The sequence below is a fragment of the Trachypithecus francoisi genome, unplaced genomic scaffold (genome assembly GCF_009764315.1).
Source record: "Trachypithecus francoisi isolate TF-2019V2 unplaced genomic scaffold, Tfra_2.0 Lachesis_group16, whole genome shotgun sequence".
NCBI classification, from domain to species: Eukaryota; Metazoa; Chordata; class Mammalia; order Primates; family Cercopithecidae; genus Trachypithecus; species Trachypithecus francoisi.
In genome coordinates this window covers 85,879,642-85,907,608 of record NW_022681461.1, presented here as the reverse complement: position 1 = coordinate 85,907,608, position 27,967 = coordinate 85,879,642, and the positions used below count along the sequence as shown (strand labels likewise).

General features: G+C 44.0%; 1 protein-coding gene across 3 annotated transcripts; it reads left to right on the top strand.

The window, feature by feature from the left end:
• Positions 1-426: 426 nt before the first annotated feature.
• On the top strand, positions 427-26,672 carry MSANTD3 (Myb/SANT DNA binding domain containing 3). Of its 3 annotated transcripts, none has more exons than XM_033237962.1 (3): positions 427-662; positions 16,610-17,060; positions 25,508-26,672. In XM_033237962.1, exons 2-3 carry the CDS (start codon positions 16,643-16,645, stop codon positions 25,915-25,917), a joined length of 828 nt encoding a protein of 275 aa, XP_033093853.1. In that variant the 5' UTR covers positions 427-662; positions 16,610-16,642; the 3' UTR covers positions 25,918-26,672. The 3 variants fall into 3 exon arrangements, with proteins under 3 accessions (XP_033093853.1, XP_033093854.1, XP_033093855.1); XM_033237963.1 differs by lacking the exon at positions 427-662 and adding an exon at positions 688-833; XM_033237964.1 differs by lacking the exon at positions 427-662 and adding an exon at positions 13,998-14,056.
• Positions 26,673-27,967: the final 1,295 nt, after the last annotated feature.

The following is a 27,967-nucleotide window of genomic DNA, read 5'->3' as shown; positions in this document are numbered from 1 at the left end:
GTCGCTATCCTGGGGGAGGCACATTCCGCAGATTAACAGAAGTCTGTGATAAACTCAGCATAGGGGGATTGGCTGTCTCAAGTATCAAGGAGTCCTAAAAGAAAAGGGCCTATTTCAGTCGGGGGACCTGGACTGAACTAACTCGTGTCCATGGCCGCCAAATCTCGTGTGACAAATGTATTCTTCTGTTGTTAATAGAAATAAAACAGTTTTTCAGGCCCCTCCAGGAGCCCCTCTGCAAAGGTGGGGGAAAAAGGCAACTAAATCAGTACGAGGACTTCAGCCCAAGGATGTCAGGAGCGGGGTCGGTGCGGAAGGGCAGGTGGGCGGGGGGCACCCCGCGCCCCGCCCCAGTCCCCGGGAGGCCGGCGGCCACAGCTCGGGGAAGTGGGGACTGGCGCGGGGCCGCGCTCCCGCCGTCCTTGGCGGCGCCTACGGACCGGCAAGCGGCGGGCGGTCCGCGAGGGGGCGGCGGCGTCCGGGCTTTGTGGCCGCGGCGCGCGCGGCGGGGCCTGGCCGGCCGGGGGCGCGCCGCCGCCGCCCGGCGCTCGGGAGCCCGCGGCCCTACTGGCCGCCCTGCTTGCCGAAGAGCCCAGGCCGCCCGCGCTCGCGCCTCGCCGGCCCCTCCCCCGGTCGCCGCGGCCGCCGCGCCGCCGCTGCAGGTAGGAGGCTCCCCTTCCGGGCGGGCAGCAGCGGGGCGGGGGCGGGGGGGCGCGGGACGGGCGTGCAGGGGCCGGGGGCCGGCATGGCGGGTTTTCGGGCCGAGCCGCTGCGACCCCTGCCTTGCAGGCTGGGCGCCAAGCGACCGCCTCCGCGCGCTGCGATGGGACTCGGTGAGTAGGGCCGGCCTGCTGCCTACAAAGCCCCGGGGCGCGGGCCTCCGGGGGACTCAGTGGCGCGCCCGTGGCAGGGAGTGGGGTGGGCTCTGGACTCCCGGGCTGGGGGAGCTGCTTGGGGGGAATCCAGGTGACCCGCAATACCGCGGTCTTCCCATCCCGGTGTCCCCACTGTGTGCTGATCACTGTGCTCGGCGCTTTTCCATACTTGGCTCCTTTAAGACCCCCAGTGCCCCGCCCGTCCAGAGTGTAACGGGAGGGGTCTCTCACTTGCAGGATGAAGGCCAAGCATCACATCCTTGCTCGACTGACCTTGGGAAAGCTCCTTTACTCGGAGCCGGGGCTACTGTTTCTGTAAATTAGAGGCGGGGGTCGGGGGCGGGGGGGGAGTGGTATTATATCTACCCTCAGGTGCTATTGTGAAAGATAATGTATATAAATGATAACAGCTAAATTTTGAGCACTTTGTATGTACCAGGCCCTAGGTACTGAACAGTTGGCATGAATTATCATTGAATCATCACACTGGCGCTATGAGGTAGTTACTGTAAATTGCATGAATAATCTTTATTTAGGAGTACTAAACAGTGAAAAATGTAGTCTCCCTATTCCGATTCAGGAGATTGGGTATTAGGTGTGATAACATCTAAGATTACAGACATTCCTGCAGTATTGAGGAGAGTAGTTGTAGGATGGAGGGATATATTTGTCATACATTTAAAACTGGAGGTAGGGTAATATCAAGGCCAGAGAGTGTGCCTTTCAGCATGTCAGAGAAGATGGTTGTATTCCAAGGAAATTGCTGAATACTAATTCAAAAACATAGTTTATAAGTTAGGATTGAGGACGGCTGTGGAAGTCTGGGGCCAGAGGGAGACATGGGATGGACTAGGGGGAGAAGAAGGATTCTGAAGTCCTGGAAGAAGATGTAGAGGAAGGTACCAGGGTTCACCATCCCTCCCCTGCAGAATTCTGGACCAGGATTGCTGGGCCAGATTTCAGCCTTCCCTTGGAGACCCGGGATGAGGGACGAAGGCTGCTGGGTCAGGAGGTGGGGAGGGATGTTATAGGATGTCTCTTTTTACTCCCAGGCCAGGCCAAAAATATTCAGATTGATGGAGGGTGGGGTGGTTGGGCCTCCTAACATGCCATTATCCCTTCTCACAGAATTCTTGTGTTTCAGGCCATGGGGATGCTTGCCAGCCCTAATGGTTGATGAGATGCTTAAAATACAAAGGTCTCACTGATATAATGGAGGAGAGCATTTTCAACACCATTCATTGGGTTAGAGAAGTAATGGGCCTGAGGAAATTATTTTGGGTTTCATTTTAGAATGGGGAGGACTAAAAAGGCTTTGGATCCTGAAGAAGGAAGTGAGGCAGGAAGGGCCCAGGCACTGCACCTATGGGGAAAGGCAGGAGAAGGAGGAGCTGAGGACTTCACCCCACCATCTGCAGAATACCCAACAGGCTGTTCAGTTCTCAGCTACCAAGGGGGCACCCTTTCCTCTCCCGGTTTGTGATGATTTGTTACTTAACGTATTGTGGAAGATCAAGGACTGAACTCAGGCACTCCTGTCCTGAGTGAGTAGGAAAGAATTCTGGGAGAAGGGTGTTTTGTTTTGTTTTTAACCAGGCATTGAAGCAGAGAGTAGGTGGGTACGTAGCGATGGTGAAGGTAGGGAACACCATGCATAGTTGGAAGAGCAATTGCTTTGGAGAGATAGAGTGTTTGGGGTTTGAATCCTAGCTCTGCCATTTCTTAGCTTTGGACATTTTTTTGTGAGGATAAAATAATGTTTTTTCACATACCTGGTGTGCAGTTCAACACACTAGTGCCGTTTTCCCTGTCCGTGATAACATTCATTCAACAAATGTCTGCTGAGCACCAGTCGCGTGCTGAGTCATATGTTACATTCTGGGGATACAGCAATGAGTCAGAAATTATGTATTCCCTAGGAATTTCCCAGTCCAGTGTGGGAGATGGACGCAAAGAGCAAATTGAAAAAAAAATATGGGAAGTGTTACAGTACAGTCATGTACAACTGGCAGCGAGCTCATAGAAGAGTAACTCATTCTGAGCCAGTGGGAACTCAGGGCCAATCTATATCTAACAAGATAAGTATGAGACATTATGACAGAGGTTTTTGGTTTGTGGGGTTTTTTGTTTGTTTGTTTGTTTTTTGAGACAGAGTCTCGCCCTGTCATCCAGGCTGGAGTGCAGTGGCATGATCTCAGCTCACTGCAGTCTCCACCTCTTGAGTTCAAGCGAGTCTCTTGTCTCAGCCTCCCAAGTAGCTGAGATTACAGGCGCCCATCATCACACCCAGCTAATTTTTGTAGTTTTAGTAGAGATGGGGTTTCACCATGTTGGCCAGGCTGGTCTCGAACTCCTGACCTCAGGTGATCCACCCACCTCGGCCTCCCAAGGTGTTAAGATTGTAAGTGTGAGCCACTGCGCCCAGCCATGACACAGGTTTTGAATGCTCCTTTACCACCTAGCTTTGATCTCTTTTGACTTTGTCTTATCTTTGCCCTGATAGTCTCTCCTCAATCTCTCTCAAAAAAAAAAAATAAAAAAAATCTAGTTGTATTGTGTGTATAATTCGTAAGCTGCTTCAACCCCATTTTAGAAGGTAGCCATTATAAAGAAAATAAACGTAACAGACTGGGTATTAATTGAGGAAGGCTTAACAAAAAATTGCATGAGAGTTGGGCTTTGAAGATTGAAAATGGGCCCGGCGCAGTGGCTCACGCCTGTAATGCCAGCACTTTGGGAGCGAGACTCGGTTTCAAAAAAAAAAAAAAAAAAAAAAAGATTGAAAATGGGCCCTTGGTGGCCTTGGGGTGAAGGATTCCAGCCAAAGGAAGCCGCATGTTGAGTTTGGTCTGGTTAGGGTGAAAAATACATGGAGAGGATGAGGGGCTGGTGAGGGTGCTATAATCAGGGCCAGATCCAGAAAGGCCATGAATGCCGTGTGAGGAGTTGGGACTTTTATCATTTAGGCAGTGGGAGAGACGTCTGAGGTTTACAAGGAAGCCTGTGGCTTGATCACTGTGTTTTAGGAAGATCCCTGTAGTTGTGTGGAAGAGAGACCGGAAGTTTGGGAGACCATTTTAGAGATTAGGTCTGACCACAGACATGGGCAGTGAGAATGGAAGAGGAGGGAACAGATGTTGGGGTAAAATGTACCATAGGTGTTGTTAATTAGTCTCATGTGATTGAAGATGACATTGATGTTTCTGCTTTGGGAAGCCAAATTGATGTGGCTGACATCATCAGAAATCAGAAGATTTTGGTGTAGGGGAATAATTAGTTTGTTTGGGCTATGGAGAATTGGAGTTTTCTGAGGTGCACATGATGGGGTGCAGAGGTGGCTGATAATTGGAAATGTGTTTGATGCTAAGGAGAGAGGTTGAGGCTTGGAAGAGAGGTTCTTCCATCACTGCCACTTTCTTCTTTTTCTTTTTTCTTTTTATTCTTTTTTTTTTTTTTTGAGACAGAGTTTTGCTCTTGTTGCCCAGGCTGGAGTGTAGTGGCACGATCTCGGCTTACCGCAACCTCTGCTTCCTGGTTCAAGCAATTCTCCTGCCTCAGCCTCCTGAATAGCTGGGATTATAGGCATGTGCCACCATACCTGGCTAATTTTGTATTTTTAGTAGAGACAGGGTTTTTCCATGTTGGTCAGGCTGGTCTCGAACTCCTGACCTCGGGTGATTCTTCCGCCTCAGCCTCCCAAAGTGCTGGGATTACAGGTGTGAGCTACCATGCCTGGCCTTTTTTTTTTTTTTTTTTAAAGAGACAGGGTTGTGCTCTTTTACCTAGGTTGGAGTGCAGTGGTGCAATCATTGTTTGCTGCAGCCTCAAACTCCTGGGCTCAGGTGATCCTCCCACCTCAGCCTTCCAAGTAGCTGGGATTACAGATGCTCATGCCTGGCTAATTTTTTAATTTTTATTTTTAGAGATGGAGTATCACTGTGTTGCCCGGGCTGGTCTCAAACTTCTGGCATCAAGCAGTACTCCCCCCTCTGCCTTCCAAAGTGCTGGGATTACAGGTGTGAGCCTCTGCCTGCGTCCGCCCTCCCAACTTTTTTTTTTTTTGTTAAAACAAACACTGCGAATCTACTATGTGCTAAAGATACAAATAAAATGTAGTTCAATGCCTCAGAGCTCACCATCAGATAGGGAGAGCCTTCAGGATATGGATAGATAGTGCAGAGTAATTCTGAGTGCTGCAAGAGGAAAATACTTGGTACCCTTCTCCTATTGAGAGCTGATGGTTGTAGCTGAAGTGGTGGGAGTGGAGGAGTGTGTACTCAGTAGACGAGAAGTAGGTTGGAGTGGGAACACCTACAGAAGGGGACTTTCTGTTTTTCAACACTGCTTTCTGTGGAAGATACCTTAATAATGATTCCAAAGGCATTTCAGGGAAGCCGTAGGTGAGGATGGTTTAAGATGGAGTGTGGAGAAGGGGAAGGAAGGGGTTAGGACTTTTAAGAACTCTCATCTGGTTTATAGAGGGGACTGTGAGGGTGGGAAAGTGGGGGAGACCTGGCTTTCAACACAAGGCTGGTTCTGCATGCATACAGTCACACTCAGGCACAGATGATGAAAATAAACACTTCCAAGTTACATGGCTGCCTGGAGTGGGTGGAAAGTGGTAGAGAGGGAATGCATTAGAGAAAGCAAGTTCGGTGCTAGGTTTGACTGGAAAGCTCTCGAAAAGGAAAGAAAGAAGGTGGAGAGGCAGAGAGAGCTTGGGTGAGTGGCCATCCTGGGCACACAGGTATGTACATGTGCAGGCAGGTAAGAGTACTGTCTGATTACTCTCACCTCTGGATAAAATGAAATCCTGAAGGCATCATAGTGGTATTGAGGCTCTTAAAACGTTGCCATTTCTACCTCCTTTGAACTGTAATGATAATTGCAAGAAGGAAATGATTATTTTATGATAAATCCTTTTTAAGAGGAGAAATTTAAAATAATAAAACATCTAGCGGCCGGGTGCGGTGGCTCACACCTCTAATCCCAGCACTTTGGGAGGCCGAGGCCGGCGGATCATGAGGTCAGGAGATCGAGACCATCCTGGCTAACACGGTGAAACCTCGTCTCTACTAAAAATACAAAAAAAATTAGCTCGGTATGGTGGTGGGCTCCTGTAGTCCCAGCTACTTGGGAGGCTGAGGCAGGAGAATGGCGTGAACCCAGAAGGCTGAGCTTGCAGTGAGCCGAGATCGTGCCACTGCACTCCAGCCTGGGTGACAGAGCGAGACTCCGTCTCAAAAAACAAAAAACAAAAAACAAAATAAAACAAAACAAAATCTAGCAATAATTAGTTAAAAAAATGCAAATGGTAAGCAGGTTGGTTATGGCATTTAATTCCACAAATATTTATTGAGTGCTTGATGTACACCAGACTCTCTGTAAGGAGCTGTAGTGAACAGATCAGATCACCTGCTTTTGCCATTTCACCTGGAACTGCTTAACTTGCATAGTTAAACCTGTGTATGGGCCTTAAGCAAAATAACGAGGTCATCTAAAGTGCTGAGATCACTTCATTCTGCTGTAATGCTCTCTTTCATTGGCTGGTAGCTCCACCAGCCTCATAAATAATCAGAAAATACCAACTATGTGTCTTTGGCAGTGAACTGTGGAAATTAGGTTGCAGAAAAATCATTTTAATGGCAGTAATAGATGACCAGCACTGGATAGGACTTTAGAGAATACCCCCTTGAGCTTTATAATTTAGAGATGAGGAATTAACAGCAAGTAAAGAAGGCGTGCCAAGACAGATGTCACAAAATGAAAGACAGAGTTGAGAGCAGTGCCCTGGAGTTTTCAAACGGTACAGTCGGGGAGGCTAGAGAGTACCTAGCCAAAAGGGCATCTTGATGGTGAGGAGGTTTTGAAGTGGGAAAGGGGTTGGAAAGCAAACGAAGAAGCCTTGATTTCAGACCCTCCCCTGTAACTAGGGCCTCGGGAAGTCCTGTTTTGCTCTGAGCCTCAGTTTCCTCAACTGTAAAGTGAGAGGATTAGATTGAGGTCCTTCTTTAACTTTTATTTATATTTTTTCTTTTTCTAAAGCTCCACTCTCAGGAGCAGCGGTAGGGTTGGGATTTGAGGCCATGGGTCCAAGCCCATGTCCTTAACCTCTATACTATACTACCTTTTTTTTTGGAGATAGGGTCTTGCTCTGTCACTCTGGCTGGCGTGCAGTGGAATGATTATATCTCACTGCAACCTCAAACTCCTGGGCTCAAGGGATCCTCCTCTCTTAGCCTCCCTAGTAGCTGGGGCTGTAGGCACATGCCATCTTGCCTGGCTAATACTTTTAATTTTAATTTTCATAGCAATAGAGGTCTCCCCTTGTTGCCTAGGCTAGTCTTGAACTCCTGGGCTCAAGCAATCCTCCTGCCTTGGCCTCCCAAAGTTCTGGGATTACAGATGGGAATCACCACACCTGGCCAATGTCCTTTGTAGTTTAAAAGAAAGGTTATTTTTGAGGTGTTGAGTCAGGAGACAGGCAAGATACCAGGATAGGAAATAGCCTTTCTACCTTTAGAGCAAGTGGATTCCCCATTACTTGCCAGGCCTTGCTTGTGGGGAGGGCTGCCACGTGTCCTTCAGTTCACCCACCACTTCTGAATATGTTCTTTAAGTCTTTCCCTCCCGAGCTGTGGTCCTGCTTTGTTCTCAAGTTCATCTAATTTCAGTCTATTCAAGTAGGAATTAAGTTTCCTGTTCTAGATCCCCCCAATTTTGGAATATGTCCCTGGGCTCATCTCTGTCACTGTGCTTATCACACTGCCTTGTCACCAGCCTATCCCACAATACATGTGCATTATGTCTTCATGGGAGTGTGATGTCCTCATTGGTCTGTGATCTCCTTGATCTTAAGGAATACCATTCTCTCTGATGCCTGCACAGAGTAGGTGTTCGGTTAATCCTCGTATATCCTCCCTGCCTCTGCTTTCTGTTGATCCACTACCCTACCGTGGACACATATACATCCTGCTCATTTCTTCCTTTGAAACAGTCTTCGGCTGAGTGTGGTGGCTCACGCCTGTAATCCTAATCCCAACACTTTGAGAGGCCGAGGCAGGCGGATCATCTGAGGTCAGGAGTTCGAGACCAGCCTGGCCAATATATAGTGAAACCCCATCTTTTTTAAAAATACAAAAATCAGCTGAGTGTGGTGACGGGCACCTGTAATCCTAGCTACTTGGGAAACTGAAGCCGGAGAATTGTTTGAACCTAGGAGGCGGAGGTTGCAGTGAGCTGAGATCGCACCACTCTACTCCAGCCTGGGCGACAGAGCTAGATTCTGTCTCTCAAAAAAGAAAGAGACAGTCTTTGGTGTGTACTTCCTCCTTTCCAATAACATTGTCCCCAATCAGAGTCCAGGCCTGTTCTTTTCAATAATTTATCTGATGATCTCCTTCAACTCTCTCCATTCATATCCTATACATTCTTAAAGATCTAGCTCAAATGTCCTCTTATTCAAGAGAATGCAAGTGAACCTCTTCCCTCCTCTGCACACTCAAGGCGCTTTGTCCTCTCTTCTGGTGTCTGTTGCCGCGTGCCTCTCATTTTAGTTGTCAGTTTGTGCATGTCAGCGCTCTTTCTAGGCTGGAGGGTTCAGCCTGCCCCTGTATCTCCCACATACTCTAGAACAGTGCTGAGCCTTTGGCAGGAGTTCATTACATATTTGTTGAATTGTGTGTGTATGAAATAAAGAGCCAATAACTATATATACACACACACCCTATACACACACACACACACACACCCTATATATATATGCGCGCGCACACACACACAGCACTATTCTATTTTTGGAAGCAGTTTAATATGGGTGGGAAGAGTAGAAAGAACTAAAATTGATTGAAGCGGCTGGGCGCGGTGGCTCAAGCCTGTAATCCCAGCACTTTGGGAGGCCGAGACGGGCGGATCACGAGGTCAGGAGATCGAGACCATCCTGGCTAATACGCTGAAACCCCGTCTCTACTAAAAATACAAAAACTAGCCGGGCGAGGTGGCTGGCGCCTGTGGTCCCGGCTACTCGGGAGGCTGAGGCAGGAGAATGGCGTAAACCCAGGAGGCAGAGCTTGCAGTGAGCTGAGATCTGGCCACTGCACTCCAGTCCGGGCGACAGAGCGAGACTCCGTCTCAAAAAAAAAAAAAAAAAAAAATTGATTGAAGCTGTAGTCTGTTTCTTTATTCACGTTGCAGGACTGTTATGCAGAGGGAATGAGGCAGGGCTAGGGTAGCAGGGGAGTAACTCCATTTTACAGATGGAGCATTAGAGGTTGATTGAGTTGCCCAAAGTCACACGGTTGGGTGACAGGTAAAGTCAGGATTTGAGCCCAGGTTTTCTGCATCCAGTGTCGTGGTTGATTTCACCTCACTTTAAGATCAGCAGTCTATTAATGTCCTGAAGTCTGATTTTCCAGTGCCACAGCTCTTCAGTCATGGTACCCATTCTGAGTATTAACTTCAAAGAACTCCCCTTTCCACAAAGAGCAAGAGATAGAAAATCTTGACAAGTTTCTCTAGTCTTTGCTCAAATTTTAGGACTTAGTTTCACCCTTGGTGGACTCAAAAATCACTAGATGGTATATTAGTCTTCTCAGGCTGCCATAATAAAATACCACAGATTGTGTGGTTGAAACAACAGAAATTGGATTCTCACAGTTCTAGAGGCTGAGAATGCCAAGATCAAGGTGTTGGCAAGTTAGGTTCCATCCTGAGGTCTCTTGTCTTGGCTTGTAGGTGATGGCCATCTTGCTGTGTGCCATCTTGCTGTGTTCTTACATGACCTCATCTTTGTAAGCCATTGAGGATAACGGGACATGCCAGCTTCCTGGTGTCTCTATTATCAAGGCACTAACCCCACTGAACCAGGGCCCCATACTTATGTCCTTATTTAACCTTAATTGCTTCCTCAGATATCCAGTCCCCAAATACAACCACTAGGGAATTAGGGCTTCAACATATGGATCTTGGGATGACACAGACATTTGGTCCATAAACAGATGAATTTTTGTTTTATGTTGGATAGTAAATGTATGCATTACAGTATTTTGGTGGTTTAGTCAATGTTAGTGTTTTGGAAATTGTGCTAATTGTTTCCTTCTTGTTCTTCTGTGGGTATGGGAATTGTGCCTTTTTATTTAGGCCTATCTGGGTCTTTGCCTAGTCCAAGGGGAACTTCCATTGCATTTGAATTTTGCTATTTTATTTGACCATTTCTACTTTAATGCAGCTTTTTTTTTCCATTAAGAGATGGGGTCTCACTATGTTGTCCAGGCTGAAGTGGGGTGACTATTCATAGGCACAATCATAGTTCACTATTGCCTCTAACTCCTTGGCCCAAGTAATCACCCTGCCTCAGCCTCCCAAGAAGCTAGGACTACAGGCACACCACCATACCCAGCCAATGTAACCTTTAGTATACTGTTTTGTCATGTATGATACTGTGTGCCTGGTGGGCTGTTTTATGCCTATATCAAAATATCTGCATTTACAAAATGTTTACTGAGAGCCCACTTTGTGAGGGTCACTGGGCTGCTTGTTGCCCTGCAACCATGCATAAGAATGGATCATATACTGTCTACCTGAACAGCAGACACAAGAGATGATGGCTCCTGAGCAGAATTTGGGGACAGGGAAGGCCAGTCCATCCCTAATAAAAGTTGATGCGGGAGGGAAGGATTGTTATGTTGTCATTTATAGCCAATTATGGACATTGCTGAATAGTTTTAAACACGAGTATCCTTTCTAGACTCAAAATTTCTATTAATAAGCATTAATAAGCTTTGCTGGAGAGACCTCTTTGGGAAGTATTTGTTTATGTGCTGAAGTGTAATGCCAGCATTCCCCTGAGGCATGGACCATGTTAAAGCTCCAAAAGATCTCCACAGTTTCCTTTCAAACATACAATCTTTTTTTTTTTTTTTTGAGACAGAGTCTTACTCTGTTACCCAGGCTGGAGTACAATGGCTTGACCTTGGCTCACTGCAAGCTCCGCCTCCCAGGTTTAAGTGATTCTCCTGCCTCAGTCTCCTGAGTAGCTGGGATTACAGGTGCATGCTACCACACCTGGCTAATTTTTTTTATTTTTAGCAGAGACGGAGTTTCACCTTATTGGCCAGGCTGGTCTTGAACCCCTGACCTCAGGTGATCCATCCACCTGCCTCAGCCTCCCAAAGTGCTGGGATTACAGGCATGAACCCCCATGCCTGGCCCAAACATACAGTCTTACTGGTTCAACTGCAGAAATCAGAGTTCTGGTTAGAGCGAGGAAGGAACACGTGGGAGGATTATGGGCCCTAAGTTTGAAATCTGGAGGAGGTAATGGAGGGAGGGAAATGAGTGGGGGAACAGCCAACAGATGGAGACACACTCCACTTAAATTGCCCTATCCTGGGCCCTTTCCTGGCTGATGATTAGAGTGTTAATGGCCATGCTTTGAGCAGGGGAATAGAAGCTATCACTAGGTCTGAAACAAAAGAGCTAAGCAGAGCAGAGAGGAGCATGGGCACTGGAGTAAGTCAGACCACTTACTATTTGTGTGACCAGAGTAAGTTACTGAGCCACAGTTTTCTTATCTGGGAAATGGGAATAGTAATTGGTTAAGGGAGATAAACAGCCTATTTCACAAGGCTGTTGAAAATCCATAAGGAACCTTTGGGGTACATTGCCTTGTATCAGAATCCCTTTATAGCCAGGCAGAATGAACCACAAGGCCCAAGGAGGCCTGCTGTTCTACGAAATTAAGCAAAGTAAATTGGTAACTTTGGATTTACTTAGCTAGTGATTAAATAACAGTTTAGTTAATAGGCTATTAATGGTCCCCAGGTGTTGGTAATTCTGAGAATTTGCTTTTGAGAGCAGTCGTATAATTTCTCCTGATACTTTATATATATATGCTTGTATATATTTACATATATAAAGTAGGAGAAATATATACATGTGCATTATATACATGTACATTACGTGTATATAATGCACATGTATAGTATATATACATGTGTATTACATACATATAGATGCATGTATATATATGTATTTTTAACAGAAAACATTGAAGTAGCCGGGCGCGGTGGCTCAAGCCTGTAATCCCAGCACTTTGGGAGGCTGAGACGGGCAGATCACGAGGTCAGGAGATCGAGACCATCCTGGCTAACACGGTGAAACCCCATCTCTACTAAAAAATACAAAAAACTAGCTGGGCGAGGTGGCGGGCGCATATAGTCCCTGCTACTCGGGAGGCTGAGGCAGGAGAATGGCATGAACCCGGGAGGCGGAGCTTGCAGTGAGCTGAGATCCGGCCACTGCACTCCAGCCCGGGCAACAGAGCAAGACTTCGTCTCAAAAAAAAGAAAACATTGAAGTATAACAAATTAAGCTCTCAGAGGCTATTTTTGGGAGGATTAATAATATTGTGCATATTAAACATTTGTTACACCTACAATACAGGCTCAATAAAAGTTATCTGCTATTATATTATTGCTATCGTTATTACTCTGAGACACAACTGGCCACATGTAAGGCAAGAAACTTTGTGAAATTTAGATTCCCCACAAGTCCACCACCACCTGGTTGCAGCTAGCAGTGCTGCACACATCTTGAGGAAAAGTGAAATTGCTTGGAATTAATTCCATGTAATTTCATTCCCACCAAGGATCACAAGAGCTTTGTTGAGAGTGTGGCTTACTTACCTCAGAACTGAAATTCATATATCATTAATCAATGAAGTGACTTTTTTACCTCCACAGTTGGCACAGAATAAAAAAACGAAATAGGGAAATGGACGTGCTTATGTGCCATTAATAGAAATGTAATTGGTGCAACATTTTACAAGGACAAGTTGGGGATGTAACAGAAGTCTTAAGTGTTTTTATCTTTTGGTGCAACAGTCCTAGGAATTTATCTTGAAGAAATAAAATAGAAAAAAGAGATTTATTCAGAAAGTATGTGTGTGTATACACACGTATAATGTATATGTAAAATAGCATTACATATAACAACAAAATAGGTAGTAATCCTTTTTTCATTTGTGAATCAGAGTTCTTAATCCTTACAGCAGCAATTCTTAGGAGTGGGGAAAGTTGGCATATTGACATCTCCTGGAGCAGAGGCATTGAGGATGGGGAATTGGATCAGAATCTGCTGTGTAAGCTGTGTAATTTAAGAACAGGCTATGTACCTGTTGATTTCATAACAAAAACTACAGAAAGTAAAGCTGGACATAGACATCTTGGCAGATAGAGATACTACAGAAGAGAGATATTGTACAGGGTGTATGTTAATAAATTTCAGTTTGGGGAACATTGATTTATAGGAAATAAAAGTATGGGTGAAGGTAAAAAATTAATTTGGGACCTTTGAGGAAGAAAGAGCCTGGGTTGGGTATCATTGTATGGATATTAGAGCAACATGATCAAAACACGAGCATAGGAAATTAGCATTATAGGGACACATCCCCAAAGATAAATGTCCACTCATGTAGCTTTGCTCAGGATCTGAGGGCCAAACCATCTTTGATGTGTGTCAGAACCGCCCAGTGTGTGATACCCGATGCGTCCAGTATGAATGTAGAGCAGGGTACCTGGCATTTGGAGACACAGATTACCCTCATACTTCATTCTATTAATAACAACTTCTAGGATGAGGCAGTGCATAGTGAGAGACCCTGATCAGATTCTGTCACCCTCATGTAAAGCCCACACTCCTTGGCCTCAATTTGAAGGGTCTCTGATCTGGCCCAGTCCTCTCCAGCCTCAGTCAAACAGATTTCAGGCATTCACAACTACAGAAACTCCTTCCCAGGCATAGTGTGTGAGTAGCTGGCTTGAAATAATGTGATTTAAAATTAGTGTACCATAAACTTAAAAGTCACAGCTTCCCCCACCTAATTTTTTATTATGGAATTTAAAAACATAACAAAGGTTGAGAAAATAACTTAATGAATCCTTGTGTACCTATGACCTTTGATTTCAAATTACTCCATTTTCGGCTAGTGGGACTCTTTTTAAGATGGTTCCTAATTTTCTTTCTTTTTTTTTTTTTTTGAGATGGAGTCTCGCTCTGTTGCCCAGGCTGGAGTGCAGCAGCACGATCTCCGCTCACTGCAAGCTCTGCCTCCCAGGGTCAAGCAATTCTCCTGCCTCAGCCTCCCGAATAGCTGGGACTACAGGCGCCCGCCACCACGCCTGGTTAGTTGTTTTTTTTTTTTTTGTAGTTTTAGTAGAGACAGGGTTTCACTATGTTAGCCAGGATGGTTGCCATCTCCTGACTTTGTGATCCACCCGCCTCGGCCTCCCAAAGTGTTGGGATTACAGGCGTGAGCCACCACGCCCGTGCAGTTCTAATTTTTTGATGTGATCGGTCAGTTTTAAATGGACTGCCTTGGCCGGGCGCGGTGGCTCAAGCCTGTAATCCCAGCACTTTGGGAGGCCGAGATAGGCGGATCACGAGGTCAGGAGATCGAGACCATCCTGGCTAATACGGTGAAACCCCGTCTCTACTAAAAAATACCAAAAAAAACTAGCCGGGCCACGAGGCGGGCGCCTGTAGTCCCAGCTACTCGGGAGGCTGAGGCAGGAGAATGGCGTAAACCCGGGAGGCGGAGCTTGCAGTGAGCTGAGATCCGGCCACTGCACTCCAGCCTGGGCGGCAGAGCAAGACTCTGTCTCAAAAAAAATAAAATAAAAATAATAAAAAAATAAATGGACTGCCTCATCAGTATCTTGATGCATGCCTATTACTCTGAGAAATCAGAGGCTTGGAGAATGTAAGAAGGACTGGGAATACGTTGGCCCTTTCCAACAAGGGGAATGATAATGCTTTCTTTATTGCCGCGGTCAGTGTTGCTTAGCTACATTTTTGCAGTAACATATTTGAGAGGTTAATTTTATAAAAAGCTTTCTGGGATTAAAAGATGTGGGAAAAGTGTGTGGTCCTAAAACACATACAGGTTTCATGCACTTCACTGGAATAAGACATTCACTAAGCACCTGTTGTGTGAAACATGCTGACTCAGCACTGTGGAGGATGACAAGGTGACTTATGGGAATCATGGTTGAATCATTTGGAGTGACCCAAGGCAAGAGGCTGAGAGACAGTTGTGGAATGATTCTAAGAATACTAGACTCCTAGGGCAGTCCAAGTTCTGGACTTTCCATGTCACCGTCTTTGTGATCTTGTGCAATCCACTTCACCTTTCTGACCCTTACTTCTCTCAGCCGGAAAGAGACTTGAGGACTGTAAAGAGGAACATTGAACTCAGTCTCTTAAGTGCCTAGGCCCTTTCATATCTGAAATTACATACATTGTTTACTTAGGATTTTAAAAAGCAGCCCTCATACCTGAAGGACACAGACTCCAACCCCTCATTTTAAAGATGAAAAAACTGAGGTTTCCGTTGCTCCAGGTACATGCCACAGAGTGACGAAAACATCAATTTTTTTTTTTTTTTTGAGACAGTGTCTCCTTTGTCACCCAGGCTGGAGTGCAGTGGTATGAACATGGCTCACTGTAGCCTTGACTTCCTGGGCTCTGGGATTACAGGTGCGTACCACCACACCTGGCTAATTTTTTTTTCTTCTTTTACTTTTTCTTTCTTTCCTTCTTTTTTTTTTTGTAGAATCAGGGTTTTGCCATGTTGCCCATGCTAGTCTCGAACTGCTGGGCTCAAGCAGTCTACCTGCCTCAGCCTCCCAAAGTGCTGGGATTACAGGTGGGAGCCACCGTGCCTGGCTGTACATCATATATATATATATATATATATATTTTTTTTTTTTTTGAGATGGAGTCTCGCTCTGTTGCCCAGGCTGGATTGCAATGGCATGATCTCTGCTCACTGCAACCTCCACCTCCCAGGTTCAAGCAATTCTCTTGCCTCAGCCTCCTGAGTAGCTGGAATTACAGGCGCACACTACCACATCCAGCTAATTTTTGTATTTTTGGTAGAGATAGGGTTTCACCACGTTGGTCAGGCTGGTCTCGAACTCCTGACCTCGTGATTCGCCCGCCTTGGCCTCCCACATCATATTATATATTTCATTACACGGTGGCTTCTCTTGTCCTCAGCTGTGACAAAACTTAGAAAGCTGTTTAGTTCTAAAACTGGCTAACATGATTTGGGGGAAAAATCAGTTGCCAAACATGAAAGAAAAATCAATTAAGAAATCAGAGTCTAGACCGGGCACGGTGGCTCACGCCTGTAATCCCAGCACTTTGGGAGGCCGAGGCAGGCAGATCACTTAGGGTCAGGAGTTCGAGACCAGCCTGGCCAACATGGTGAAACCCTGTCTCTACCAAAACTACCAAAAAAAAAAAAAAAAAATTTTGCTGGGCGTGGTGACAGGTGCCTGTAATCCTAGCTATTCAGGAGGCTGAGGCAGGAGAATTGCCTGAACCCAGGAGGTGGAGGTTGCTGTGAGCTCAGATCGTGCCACTGCACTCCAGCCTGGGCGACAAGAGCGAGACTCCATTTCAAAAAAAAAAAAAGAAAGTTCAACTTTTCTTTTTTTGCTGTTATATACCAGATAGTCACAGTAGCCACAGCAATCCAGTTTGAAGTAAAACCCCATTCCTAGTACATTTCTAAATATTCTCCAGAGTCCTGAATATCATAATTCAACATGAATGGAAAAGAAAGTACTGTATTTCAAATAAGGGAATCAAGTCAGGAATTAAGCTTCAGTGATTCGTAGGCATTGTTTTTGCTGGAGTTGGTAATCATTGCTTCAAACTTCCTTTTACAGGATAGCTAGCGGCCAGGAGAAATATAGTGGAAAATGCAAAACAACGAAATTATAAAGCCTGCCAAATACTTCTCAGAATTGGAAAAGAGCATCCTGCTGGCTTTAGTAGAAAAGTATAAATATGTGCTGGAATGTAAGAAAAGTGATGCGCGAACTATTGCCCTTAAGCAGCGTACCTGGCAGGCACTGGCCCACGAATACAACTCTCAGCCCAGCGTGTCCCTGCGGGATTTCAAACAGCTGAAGAAGTGCTGGGAGAACATCAAGGCTCGGACCAAAAAAATTATGGCCCATGAAAGGAGAGAGAAAGTGAAACGGAGCGTCAGCCCTCTCCTGAGTACCCACGTCCTAGGGAAGGAGAAGATCGCCAGCATGCTGCCGGAGCAGCTCTACTTCCTGCAGAGCCCCCCGGAGGAGGAGCCCGAATACCACCCCGACGCCTCGGCCCAAGGTATCCGTTCCTGATGCCAGTGTGCACACTCTCACTGGGTACCTGTTTGACATTTTAATTTTAAAATCCTCCATTTTGAGGGAACTTCTAAAAATGAAACTTTTGTATCAAACTCGATTTTCCTAATTCAAGATCTCAGGATTATATAGGACATTCAAAGTCGTATAGAGGTGGGCGCGGTGGCTCACGCCAGTAATCCCAGCACTTTGGGAGGCTGAGGCAGGAGGATGGCTTGAGCCCAGGAATTTGAGACTACCCTGGGCAACAAAGTGAGACCCCCATTTCTACAAAAAATAGAAAAAATTAGCTGGGTGTGGTAGCATGCACCTGTAATTCCAGATAGTTGGGAGGCTGAGACTGCAGGATCACTTGAGCCTGGGAGGTGGAGGCTGCAGTGAACTGTGCCACTGCACTCCAGCCCGGGTGACAGAGTGAGACCCTGTCTCAAAAAAAAAAAAGTATATAAAAACAAAAGTACTTGTTTACATCATTGTGCTAGCTCTCTTGGAGGCTTATTACTTAAACATAAAGAAAAATAAGGAACTGCGTTAATGGAGTTCTCATTCATGAGGTGCTGCAGTTGCCTATCAACCTATCTCAAATATGTTAAAGAGAATTTTATGAAGATTTATATTCTTCCACTCAATTTCACTTTTTTCAAAAAATATTTTTGGAGGTCCTTATTATTTGCAAAGCATTGCAGTAGGCCACTCAAAAGGCCATATTAAAAGAGCCAACTGGCTGGGTACTATGGCTCACGCCTGTAATCCCAGCACTTTGGGAGTCTGAGGCAGGCGGATCACCTGAGGTTGGGAGTTTGAGACCAGCTTGACCAACATGGAGAAACCCCATCTCTACTAAAAATACAAAATTAGCTGAGCATGGTGGCGCATGCCTGTAATCCCAGCTACTTGGGAGGCTGAGGCAGGAGAATCGCTTGAACCTGGGAGGCGGAGATTGTGGTGAGCCAAGATAGTGCCATTGCACTCCAGCCTAGGCAACAAGAGCAAAACTCCGTGTCAAAAAAAAAAGCCGGGCGTGGTGGCTCAAGCCTGTAATCCCAGCACTTTGGGAGGCCGAGACGGGCAGATCACAAGGTCAGGAGATCAAGACCATCCTGGCTAACACGGTGAAGTCCCGTCTCTACTAAAAAATACAAAAAACTAGCCGGGCGAGGTGGCGGGCGCCTGTAGTCCCTGCTACTCGGGAGGCTGAGGCAGGAGAATGGCGTAAGCCCAGGAGGCAGAGCTTGCAGTGAGCTGAGATCCGGCCACTGCACTCCAGCCTGGGCGACAGAGCCAGACTCCGTCTCAAAAAAAAAAAACAAAAAACTATTTCAAACTTTAAAAAAAGTGCGGAGACTAATATAATGAATGCCCGTTTTAGCATTCACCCAGTTTAAAAACCAGCATTTTTAGCCATTATGCTATTGTGATCCACAGTTTTGGTTTGTGGCACCCCAGGGATCTTGAAAAACTCCCAAAAAATTAACTTTTAAGTTTAATATACTTCCATTAAAAAGAGAAAAATATGTCATACATAATTCTTAGGGAAAAAAACACTGTCATACAATGAAGGATGCAGTAATAGTGTGTCATGGCTTCAAAAGATTGGAATTAAGGGACTATTGAAATGTCTCTAGGCAAGGGGAGGGTGGAAATGCACACAGATAAATTTCCAGCAATTCTTGCTTCTTTTCAGACAGGAAGTGGCCAGTTTATATAAAAATTTATTGCAGTTTTCTGAAAGCAGACATTGAAGCAGAGGATGTTTCCTGATGGGGGACAGAGGGTTGTTCATAAGGTGCTTCAGGGACCCAGCAACCACTTCCCCAGGATAGTCTGGTTCTCAGCTTGCAGGATGGGAAATTCACTTGTCAGTGTCTCCAGAGCAGACTGAGCTCTAAGGGACTGGCTCCTGTAAATTAAGAGTAACAAGAAGCAGTCCAAAGCCAGGTATGTTGTCTGTGTAGAGTGGAAAAGATAATTGCCAAGTGAATCAAATACATGTTTTTGATTAGCACCTTTTTTTCTGTCCTGTAGGCAGACGATCCTGGAGAAGCAAATTATGATCAAAGGTTTGCTTAGTGATCATTTGACCAAGGTTAAGTCCAGGAAGCCAGTTGGGTAACCATAGTGGTTTATGTTATGAACTTCATGCATCGATTTCCAGTATAGGAACCTTGTGTCTGGGTTTTGATCCCTGAGTTCCCAAGCCAGGGTACCTCCTAGCAGACAGTTTATGGGGGCACTGTCAGCTCTCTTTCTTATGCCTCCTCATTGCTGCTTCTGTCGTGCATGGACTGTCACTGCTAATTAATGGTGTCCTTGTTTTGGAGATGTTTATAGCTTTAGCCAGTTACTCTCAGTTCCTCTCCATCTTGCTGGCTTCAGAGCCATTTAGCTTCTGTGAGGCTGTGGAGGAGTGTGCTGGGGGAGGAGGGAATGGATCAGCAGGGCTGCTCTTTATATTGCATATGTTCCCTGGGAGATACTGCTGAGAACCATGCTGGTGTGAGCTGCTTTCTGTTCATTTTGCAAACCTGTGATCCAGATTATTGTGTATTGATTTCATAGGGTTATTCTTAGGGGGCCTGGACAGTCTTATTTCCCCATTTTCAAATTCTGGGGTGGGATCTAGGAAAGTTCATCCCACAGATTTTTTTCTCTTTCTTTTTGGAAGAAATGATGTAATTCATTTACTCATAAACATAATTTATAAATTTTCAGCAGAAGGGAATAAAGGTACATTCTCAGTGTTTTCCTTGTAGTGACATTTAATAGTGACTCAAGTATAAAGGGATTTATTTTAAATTGGATGTTTGTATATAGATGACGCTGGGGACTTCCCTTTTTGCTGATTATTAAAGCATAGCCAAATGCTTCTTGCTCCTGTGTCCAGGTCGTATCTGGAGGGTGGTGGAGAACCTTGGTGCTTTGTCATTTGGAAAGTGTGTCCAAAGGTAATCTGTTAATACTAGTAGGTAGGGTACTGGAACTCTTTCTATACAGTAAAACAACTTTGAATTCATTTCACTCATTTTGCATTTCAATTTTCTTTCAAAAAAGAAAAAGAAGCCTGGAATTGTCAGTCATCCTTTCTGGGACTTGGTGGGAAAAAGGTGGAAAATCTGCTATAGAGTTATGGCCCTCATTACATCTTGTGTATTTGACATAAGGAATGTGTGTGTGTGTGATCTTTCTAACACTGTGCTGTCTAATACAGTTGTCACAAGCCACATGAGGCTCATAAGCACTTGAAATGTGGGTAGACCACATTCGGATGTGCTATAATTGCGCACACCACATTTTGAAGACTTAGTACCAAAAAATGTAAAAAAACCTCATTAAATAATTTTGATATTGTTACATGTTGAAACGATAATATTTTAGATATATCGGATTAAAAAATATGTTACCAAAATAAATATCACTTTTTTTTTTTTTTTTTTTACTTATGTTACTCTGAGGATATTTTAAATTATATATAAATAGCTTATATTGTATTTCTGTTGGACAGAACTGTTCCAACACCTTACAGGGTACCTGTTACAGAATTAGGTACTCAGAAATTTGTTGGAATTTATGATAAAACTGTTAAACAGGATGGACTCTAATAGTATTCCACTAGAGGCCTCTCTGCAACTACTTTTTGGTATGAGATAGTTTCGACTGTGTCATCTTGATCACTGTCTCTCGGATATACTTAGCTTTGTCAATGACTTTCTGAAAATGTCCATCGTATTCCAACACACTAGTCTTAAAATTTAAGTATAACACTTAGGTATATATTAATATTTGCAAAAACCCCCAGTATTTCCTCCTTAAATATGTTTAAACAATTTACACCCTGCAGATTTTATGATGTGTGATAATTTGGCTTTGACACTTATCTTCCATTATTTTGAGGGAAACTGTGTACAGAACTAACTAAGGGAGCCAACAAAATTTGCTAAGAGTGGCTGGGAAGCTAGGATAACCAAAAGTCAAATACATTTAAGAAAACTAAGCTTTGGAGTAGCACCCAAATGTCTTAGGATAATTTATATTTAATTTCACATTCTATGCTATAAAGTGATACTTGATAACTGTGAACATTTCTTAATAAATGCCATTATTATTACTGTTCAATCCTAATCTTTGGGGGTGAGATCTCTGGTACCAGAGGGCTGAGTTACATTTCCAGTCATGGCACACCAGCCTCACTGGTCTGTGAAAAGCCTCTCTTTTGTTAGTTAGGTGTTTGCTCCATTTTTATTCCATTCTTTTATTCTCTTCTCCTGCACCTGAATCATTCTAACATGCTTACATATTCTTTTACATGTGTTTTGTGTGCATCTATTCTAAATTTATATAGTTTTAAATTTGTGCTAGAGATACTATTTTCTCTGCTTTTTTCACTTAGAAGAGTCTTTTTAAGATCAGTTCCTAGGCTGGGCACAGTGGTTCATGCCTGTAATCCCAGCACTTTGGGAGGCCAAGGCAGATAGATCACCAGAGGTCAAGAATTCAAGACCGTCATGGCCAGCATGGCAAAACTCCCATCTTTACTAAAACTGCAAAAATTAGCTGGGCATGGTGGTGCACACCTGTAATCCCAGCTACTTGGGAGGCTGAGACAGGAGAATTGCTTGAACCCTGGAGGCGGAGATTGCAGTGAGCCAATATTATACTACTGCACTCCAGCCTGGGTGCCAGAGCCAGACTTCATCTAAAAAAAAAAAAAAAATCAATTCATTGCAGTGTGTAAGTCTAGTTTCTTTCTTTTAGTTAATGTGTTATACTCCATAACATGCATCCACCCATCTTATTTATCCACTTTCCCAGGCAGCCTTATTTCCTCTATCTGGGGTTTGGCCTGTTTATAGTTTCCTTCCCATCCTTTTGCTGTCATGGTAGGTTTTCCCTGCTGATATTAAACTTACTCCAGTTGTCCAAGTGAAAGAACATCCCCTTGGCTTTCCTGGTCCCAGGAAAGCTGTTGGGGTTTCCTACCCTTTTTGCATAAGATTGAGTTGTTTTCTCCTTCAGGTGGCTTTGTTTTGCCTCTGAGAGAGATTACATGGTGGCTATTTGCAGCACAGTGCCATTCCTAGGCTAGTCTTTTTCCAATTAAGAGAGGATTCTTCCCATCTGAATAGTAGTTTCTATTCATTGGAGCAAATATGTGTGTGAAAGTTAATTAACTATACCATTGGGCCTCTTTAGTTTAAAGCCCCATCTTCTGCCAGAGTCTTCTTAAGAGGCCTGGCTTTTTTCCCTTTAAAATTTGGATGTTAGCACACATTTAAACTAAAAAGAATAGTTTTAAAGAAGAGTCATTTTTCTGCTTCCAGACACAAACATACTGCCTTTTTATGTTCACAGGTCTAGAAATGTAGAGATCAAAATGCATGATACATACCCATATTCTTAATAAGAGATGGTTTTATAGTGGATACAATTTGGAGGCTGCATTTTAAGATATGTAAGTGATCAGCTGAGCAAGTGGAAGAGTGGGAGGCTGATTATTGTAGTGGTTGAGTTTGGATTTTAGAGTCATACAGACTTAGATTAGAATCCTGGTTCTTTCAACTAGCCATGTGACCTTGGATATTATATTTGGTTTTCTATAATAATACCTCCCTCATAGGGTAAGGATTACATGAGGTAATGCTATAAAGTGCTAGCCTAGGACCTGGTTAGCTGCTCAAAAAACAGTAGGTGCTATCATCATCATCGTCATCATCACTGTCATCATCAGGTCTCTAAAGCCTGGAATTGTTGAGATGAAAGTGAACATTTAGAAATTGGAAGAGGCCGGCGCAGTGGCTCACGCCTATAATCCCAGCATTCTGGGAGCCAAGGCGGGTAGATCGCTTGAACTCAGGAGTTTGAGACCAGCCTGGGCAACCTGGTGAAACTCCATCTCTACCAAAAATACAAAAAATTAACCAGGCTTGGTGGTGCATGCCTGTAGTCCCAGCTAGTTGGAGGCTGAAATGGGAGGGTCACTTGAGCCTAGAAGCCGGAGATTGCAGTGAGTTGAGATTGCGCCACTGCACTCCAGCCTGGGTGACACAGTGAGACCCCATCTCACCAAAAAAAAAGAGGAAGAAGAAGAAATTAAAGAAATTGGGTGAGACAGCAGCATTGCGAGGGGATGAACTTTAAGGACTCTGAGGAGTATCCAGAACTATCCCCTGGAATGAAATCAAAGAGAAAAGAGACTAGAGGTACCAGAAAATGTCTAATGTGTCCAGTCTTTAAAGAAGACATTTTCCAGAATGTCTTCCTTTCTAAATCCAGAACTAGAAAGGAAACAGGTGAGGTAATGCTCTTTGCAGTTGAAGCTCACACCTGAGGGCCCTATTCTCAGTGTTAACCCTCTCCCATTCCTTTGTCCTGTGCCTTGGATACCCACACAGAGCACTGTTCCCTCTCCGTGGTTGGGCGTGTTAGGAGGTATGTGACCCACTGCAGGTAATTCATCCCATACACATTTCTAACATGCCCAGCACTATACCAGGCCCTGTGCTGGGTTCTACATGAGGATGAGCAGAAGCAAGCTCTGTCTTGAAAGTTCTCAGAGACTTGAAAGGGAGGTAAACTGCCAGTTTTAACAAGTGTTCTGCCAGAGGTAGGCCCAGGAGGCAGTGGGAGCATGAAGAAAGAGCTGTCTTTGAGGCCAGAGCTGTCTCCAGGAAAGATTTCTAAGAGACATTTTCATTATTTCTGAATGGCACAGAAGTGCTTTTTTTTTTTTTTTTTTTTTAAAACCTTCTCTTCCAGAAGTAAGATTTTTACCTTTTTTAAAATCATAATTAAGGACTAGTTATGGTTGTTACTTTACCTCTTGGAGTGGAATAATTAAACAGTAGCCATTTTCCTTTTATTAACAGGGTATTATGAATTAGGTTTCCCCCAGTAGCCGTTAACATTCGCAGCATCTCATCTTCCAGAATAATGGAGTGGACGTAATAATGTAATCAACTCTGTTAATAAATTGGCATTTTTTTCTCCAAGGAGAAGATTCTCTTTATTGGAAATGTAAAGCTTCTCAAGAAAGCCTTAGAGTCACAGCTAGAAGACTCCATGGGTTAGTGGAGTTAGTGGTTTCTTTATTGCAATTCCCTTAATTGACACTGATGTTACTGCTCTATTAAGAAATCAGGGCAAACATAGCACCTACCAAACATGGTATCCTTTTGCATCCATATACTCTTCGCTTTATATTCAAGGATTCAGCCAATAAACATTTACTAGGCATCCATTGTGTACCAAACAAAGTAATTAGTACCCAAGGATTAAAAAAAGAGAATGTCATGGTGCCAATACTAGTATGTGTGAAGTGCTGTAACAGAAGAGTACATATAAAGGAGAGACCTGAGGTTTCACAGAACAAGCGGCATTGGTTTTGAATGAGTAGGAGTTGGGGGGAGGTTAAAAAAGCGAGACTACAGTAAGTGGAGGGACAGATAGCCTAACTTTAAGCAGAAGGAACAGTGAAACAGAATTATGAAAAAAAGCATGACCTTATAAAGGATGTGAGTAGCTTGTGGTAGGACTGAAGGGTACACAGGGCATTTGGAAGAGTCAGACAAGAAAGGAAGGTCAGCATCAGGTTATGAGTTTACTTAGGGTGGATTAAGAACAGAACCACGGATGGGAACCCCCAGGAGAATATGAAAAGGTAACAGGTGAGTACAGCAAGAGTCTCTGTACATCAAGAAGACTTGAGAAGGAGCAATCAGAGAGGAAGGCATCTTAGAAATTAGGTGAGTCATGGTTCAGAAGCTAATGGAGGAAAGAAATTTCAAGGATAGTCAAGTACCAGAGATAGGTTGAATAAGAGGGACATTGAAAACTCCCCAGATGGCAGTGCTGGAGAGTAAAGAGAAAATGTATGTGAGGGAGTTAAGCCAGGGAATGTAGGCTCATCTTTCAAGGAACAGCATTTACAGGATGGCTCTCCAGGGTAAGGGCTAACACCTGTGACCAGGAAACAGCAATAGCACTCTTGCAAAGATTACACATATGTGTTCATAGCTGAATGAGAAGTTGGCAAAGGGTGATCAGACTGATAGAGAACTTACTTTGAAGATCCACACTGGCCTTGCATTGTGGTCCTACGCTCATCAGAGTTGGACACATTTCAGTTTAGAATATCAACATAACAAGGTCTCCGATTCTTGACAAGCATGGTTTCTGACAACGGATCCCATACTTCGAAGTTCTAGGAAATAACCTAACAAAACCCCTTGTCATTATTTCTTAAGAAAAAATTGCTTTTGATTGTGGGTTTTTAAAAAGTCAGGTGTTGCTAGGGTCCCTGTAGACATGAAGGCCAAAGCAGACATGGTTTTAGATACATCCTGTAATGAAGGACCCTGTCATTTGAAATAGGATTGGTTTTTTTTCTCTGCCTGTAAAATCTTTGAACATATGTTTTCTGCTACTGTTTTTCAGAATCATTTGCTGTTTCAAATAGAGAACTGTGCGATGATGAGAAAGAGTTCATACATTTTCCAGTATGTGAGGGGACCTCTCAACCTGAACCCTCGTGTTCAGCTGTCAGAATAACAGCCAATAAAAACTACAGGAGCAAAACCTCTCAGGAAGGTGCTTTAAAAAAGATGCATGAGGAAGAACACCATCAACAAATGTCCATCTTACAACTGCAACTGATACAAATGAATGAGGTGCATGTGGCCAAAATCCAGCAGATAGAGCGAGAGTGTGAGATGGCAGAGGAGGAACACAGGATAAAAATGGAAGTTCTCAATAAAAAGAAGATGTATTGGGAAAGAAAACTGCAAACTTTTACCAAGGAATGGCCTGTTTCCTCATTTAACCGGCCCTTTCCCAATTCGCCCTAAGACTTTGGGGGTGGCTCTCTTGTAATTAATCTGTGTTGGCAAAGAATGTTTGGAACATGGACTTGCGGTCAGTAACCTGTAACAGAGCTACAACTAGGAAAATTAGAGTGGTAGTAGTCACTTATTTAAGAATTCATTCAGGTAAACAGCTGCACCCTCTGTACCCCTTAAGTGGCAAAGAAGCTGTTATAGTCTTCTGAAAATTATCACTATGAGTGCTATAATTCTGAATGTAATGTCTCTTAATTAGAATTCATACAAGAACCACGTGTGAGTGTTGTTTTTATTTTTTGTTTTTTGTTTTTTTTTTAAATGCAAGTGTGACTATAAAGGAGTGTGGCTGTTTTTTTTTTTTTTTTTTTTCTTTTTAGACAGCAGAACTTTTCTATCCAAATGAATGCCCTCTCATCGAAAGTGACTGTCCTGGGAGGCTACACGTTTCTCCAATGGTGATGCTGTTGCTCAAACTTGCTAGAGGTCTTTAGGGAACCTCCATGAGAGCTGCCACACTTTTTTAATTTTCTCAGTATCATCCTCTGAGTATGGATTTTCTGTTTTTAAACAGCCCAGTGTTTAGAAGGGTATTTTCTAATGTGGCTCATAAACCACCTTTTAAGGCCTTTCCTTTTCTAAATAATTCTCCAACAATGGTAGTTCTGTTGGAACTAAAGATGTAACTACTTTGAGGGAGAAATGTTCATTTAGATTTCTACATTCTGGTATGTGGGTTTTATTAAAAAAAGAAAGACTTGCAATTTTATAGTCACACTGTGTATGTTTTTTAAAGGTGCTGCCTTCCCAGCTGTGCTCCAGTTTTTGTCTTCTCTCTGTAGTTTCCTCCCAGCTTTGTACTACTGAGTTGATGGTTGCCCTTGCTTTTAGTCTTTAGCCACCAAAGGAAAGGCCCTTCCCTTGCCATGCTCACGGTGCTAGCCAGTAGTAATGCTTTGTAGCTGGCATTACATAGATAGCATTGGGCCCTTTGAGAATCCATTACCAACATATTCGGAAATATGGATTGATAAATGGATATTTTGACTGAGCTGCAGTATAGCTTCTCCTGTAGCCTCTTGTTAAAAACAGCCCTGGGAGTTGGGGACAGCAGTAGTTGGAAGCAGCAAAGTGACACTTAAGTACCAAGGCAGATCAGCAGTTTCTGACAATGAGAGTTCAAGGCCATGTGGTGGGGAAGGAGGAGTATATGTGGCAGAGTCCACATAAGTGATACAGGCCTTGGAGTCAGGGCCTGAATTCTAAGCTCAACTCTCCCTCAAGTTGCTGTATGAATGTGAGTAACTCCTTTTAACCCTTGGTGTGGTGTTTCCTGTCCACAGAACAAGGGAGTTGGGCTAGATAATGTTCCAAGTCTGTTACAACTTCTTGGCTATGGAGTGGTCTGTATAGTCTTGGATGGGTACTGCCCACATCATAATCAGCTGGAGAGCATGGGTCAATAGGGAGAAATTGTTTACTGCAATGGCTAAGCTTCCCTCCTGCATAATTTTGGAATTTGGGGGCTGGGGATCGTAAGTTTGGTAAGGTACACATATACTTGCTATTTATGCATAGCACACAACTTAAAACGGATGTGAATTTATTTTTAACGCTGAATTATATTTTCAGTGTCTCAAAGGAATTGGTTATTTGAAGAAAGCCTGTGAAGACTGGTCTTCTTTGAAAGAAAAGATCCTTTTGTAAAGATTTATGTTCTTAATTTACTTTTTACCAAATGGACCCTTTTAGAGAAAGAAGCATCGGGATAAAGTCCCAATCTTCAGTGGTTTGTGGAAGACAGAACCAGATTCTTCATGCCCTCCTACCCTTTTAGGATTAGGACAGGGAACAGCAGACCCTAAACATACATGTGAACTGAGCAAAGATTGCCTTTGCTTTGCCTGTTGACACATCTAAGAACCTCATTAACATAGAGAGTACAGAGTGGAGTCTGAGATTCTACATTTCTTACAAGTTCCTGGTTTATGCCAGTTATACTTGTCTGGTTACCACACTTCTGAATAGCAGGGTTTCAGAGGACTCTGTGAAGTTTTTA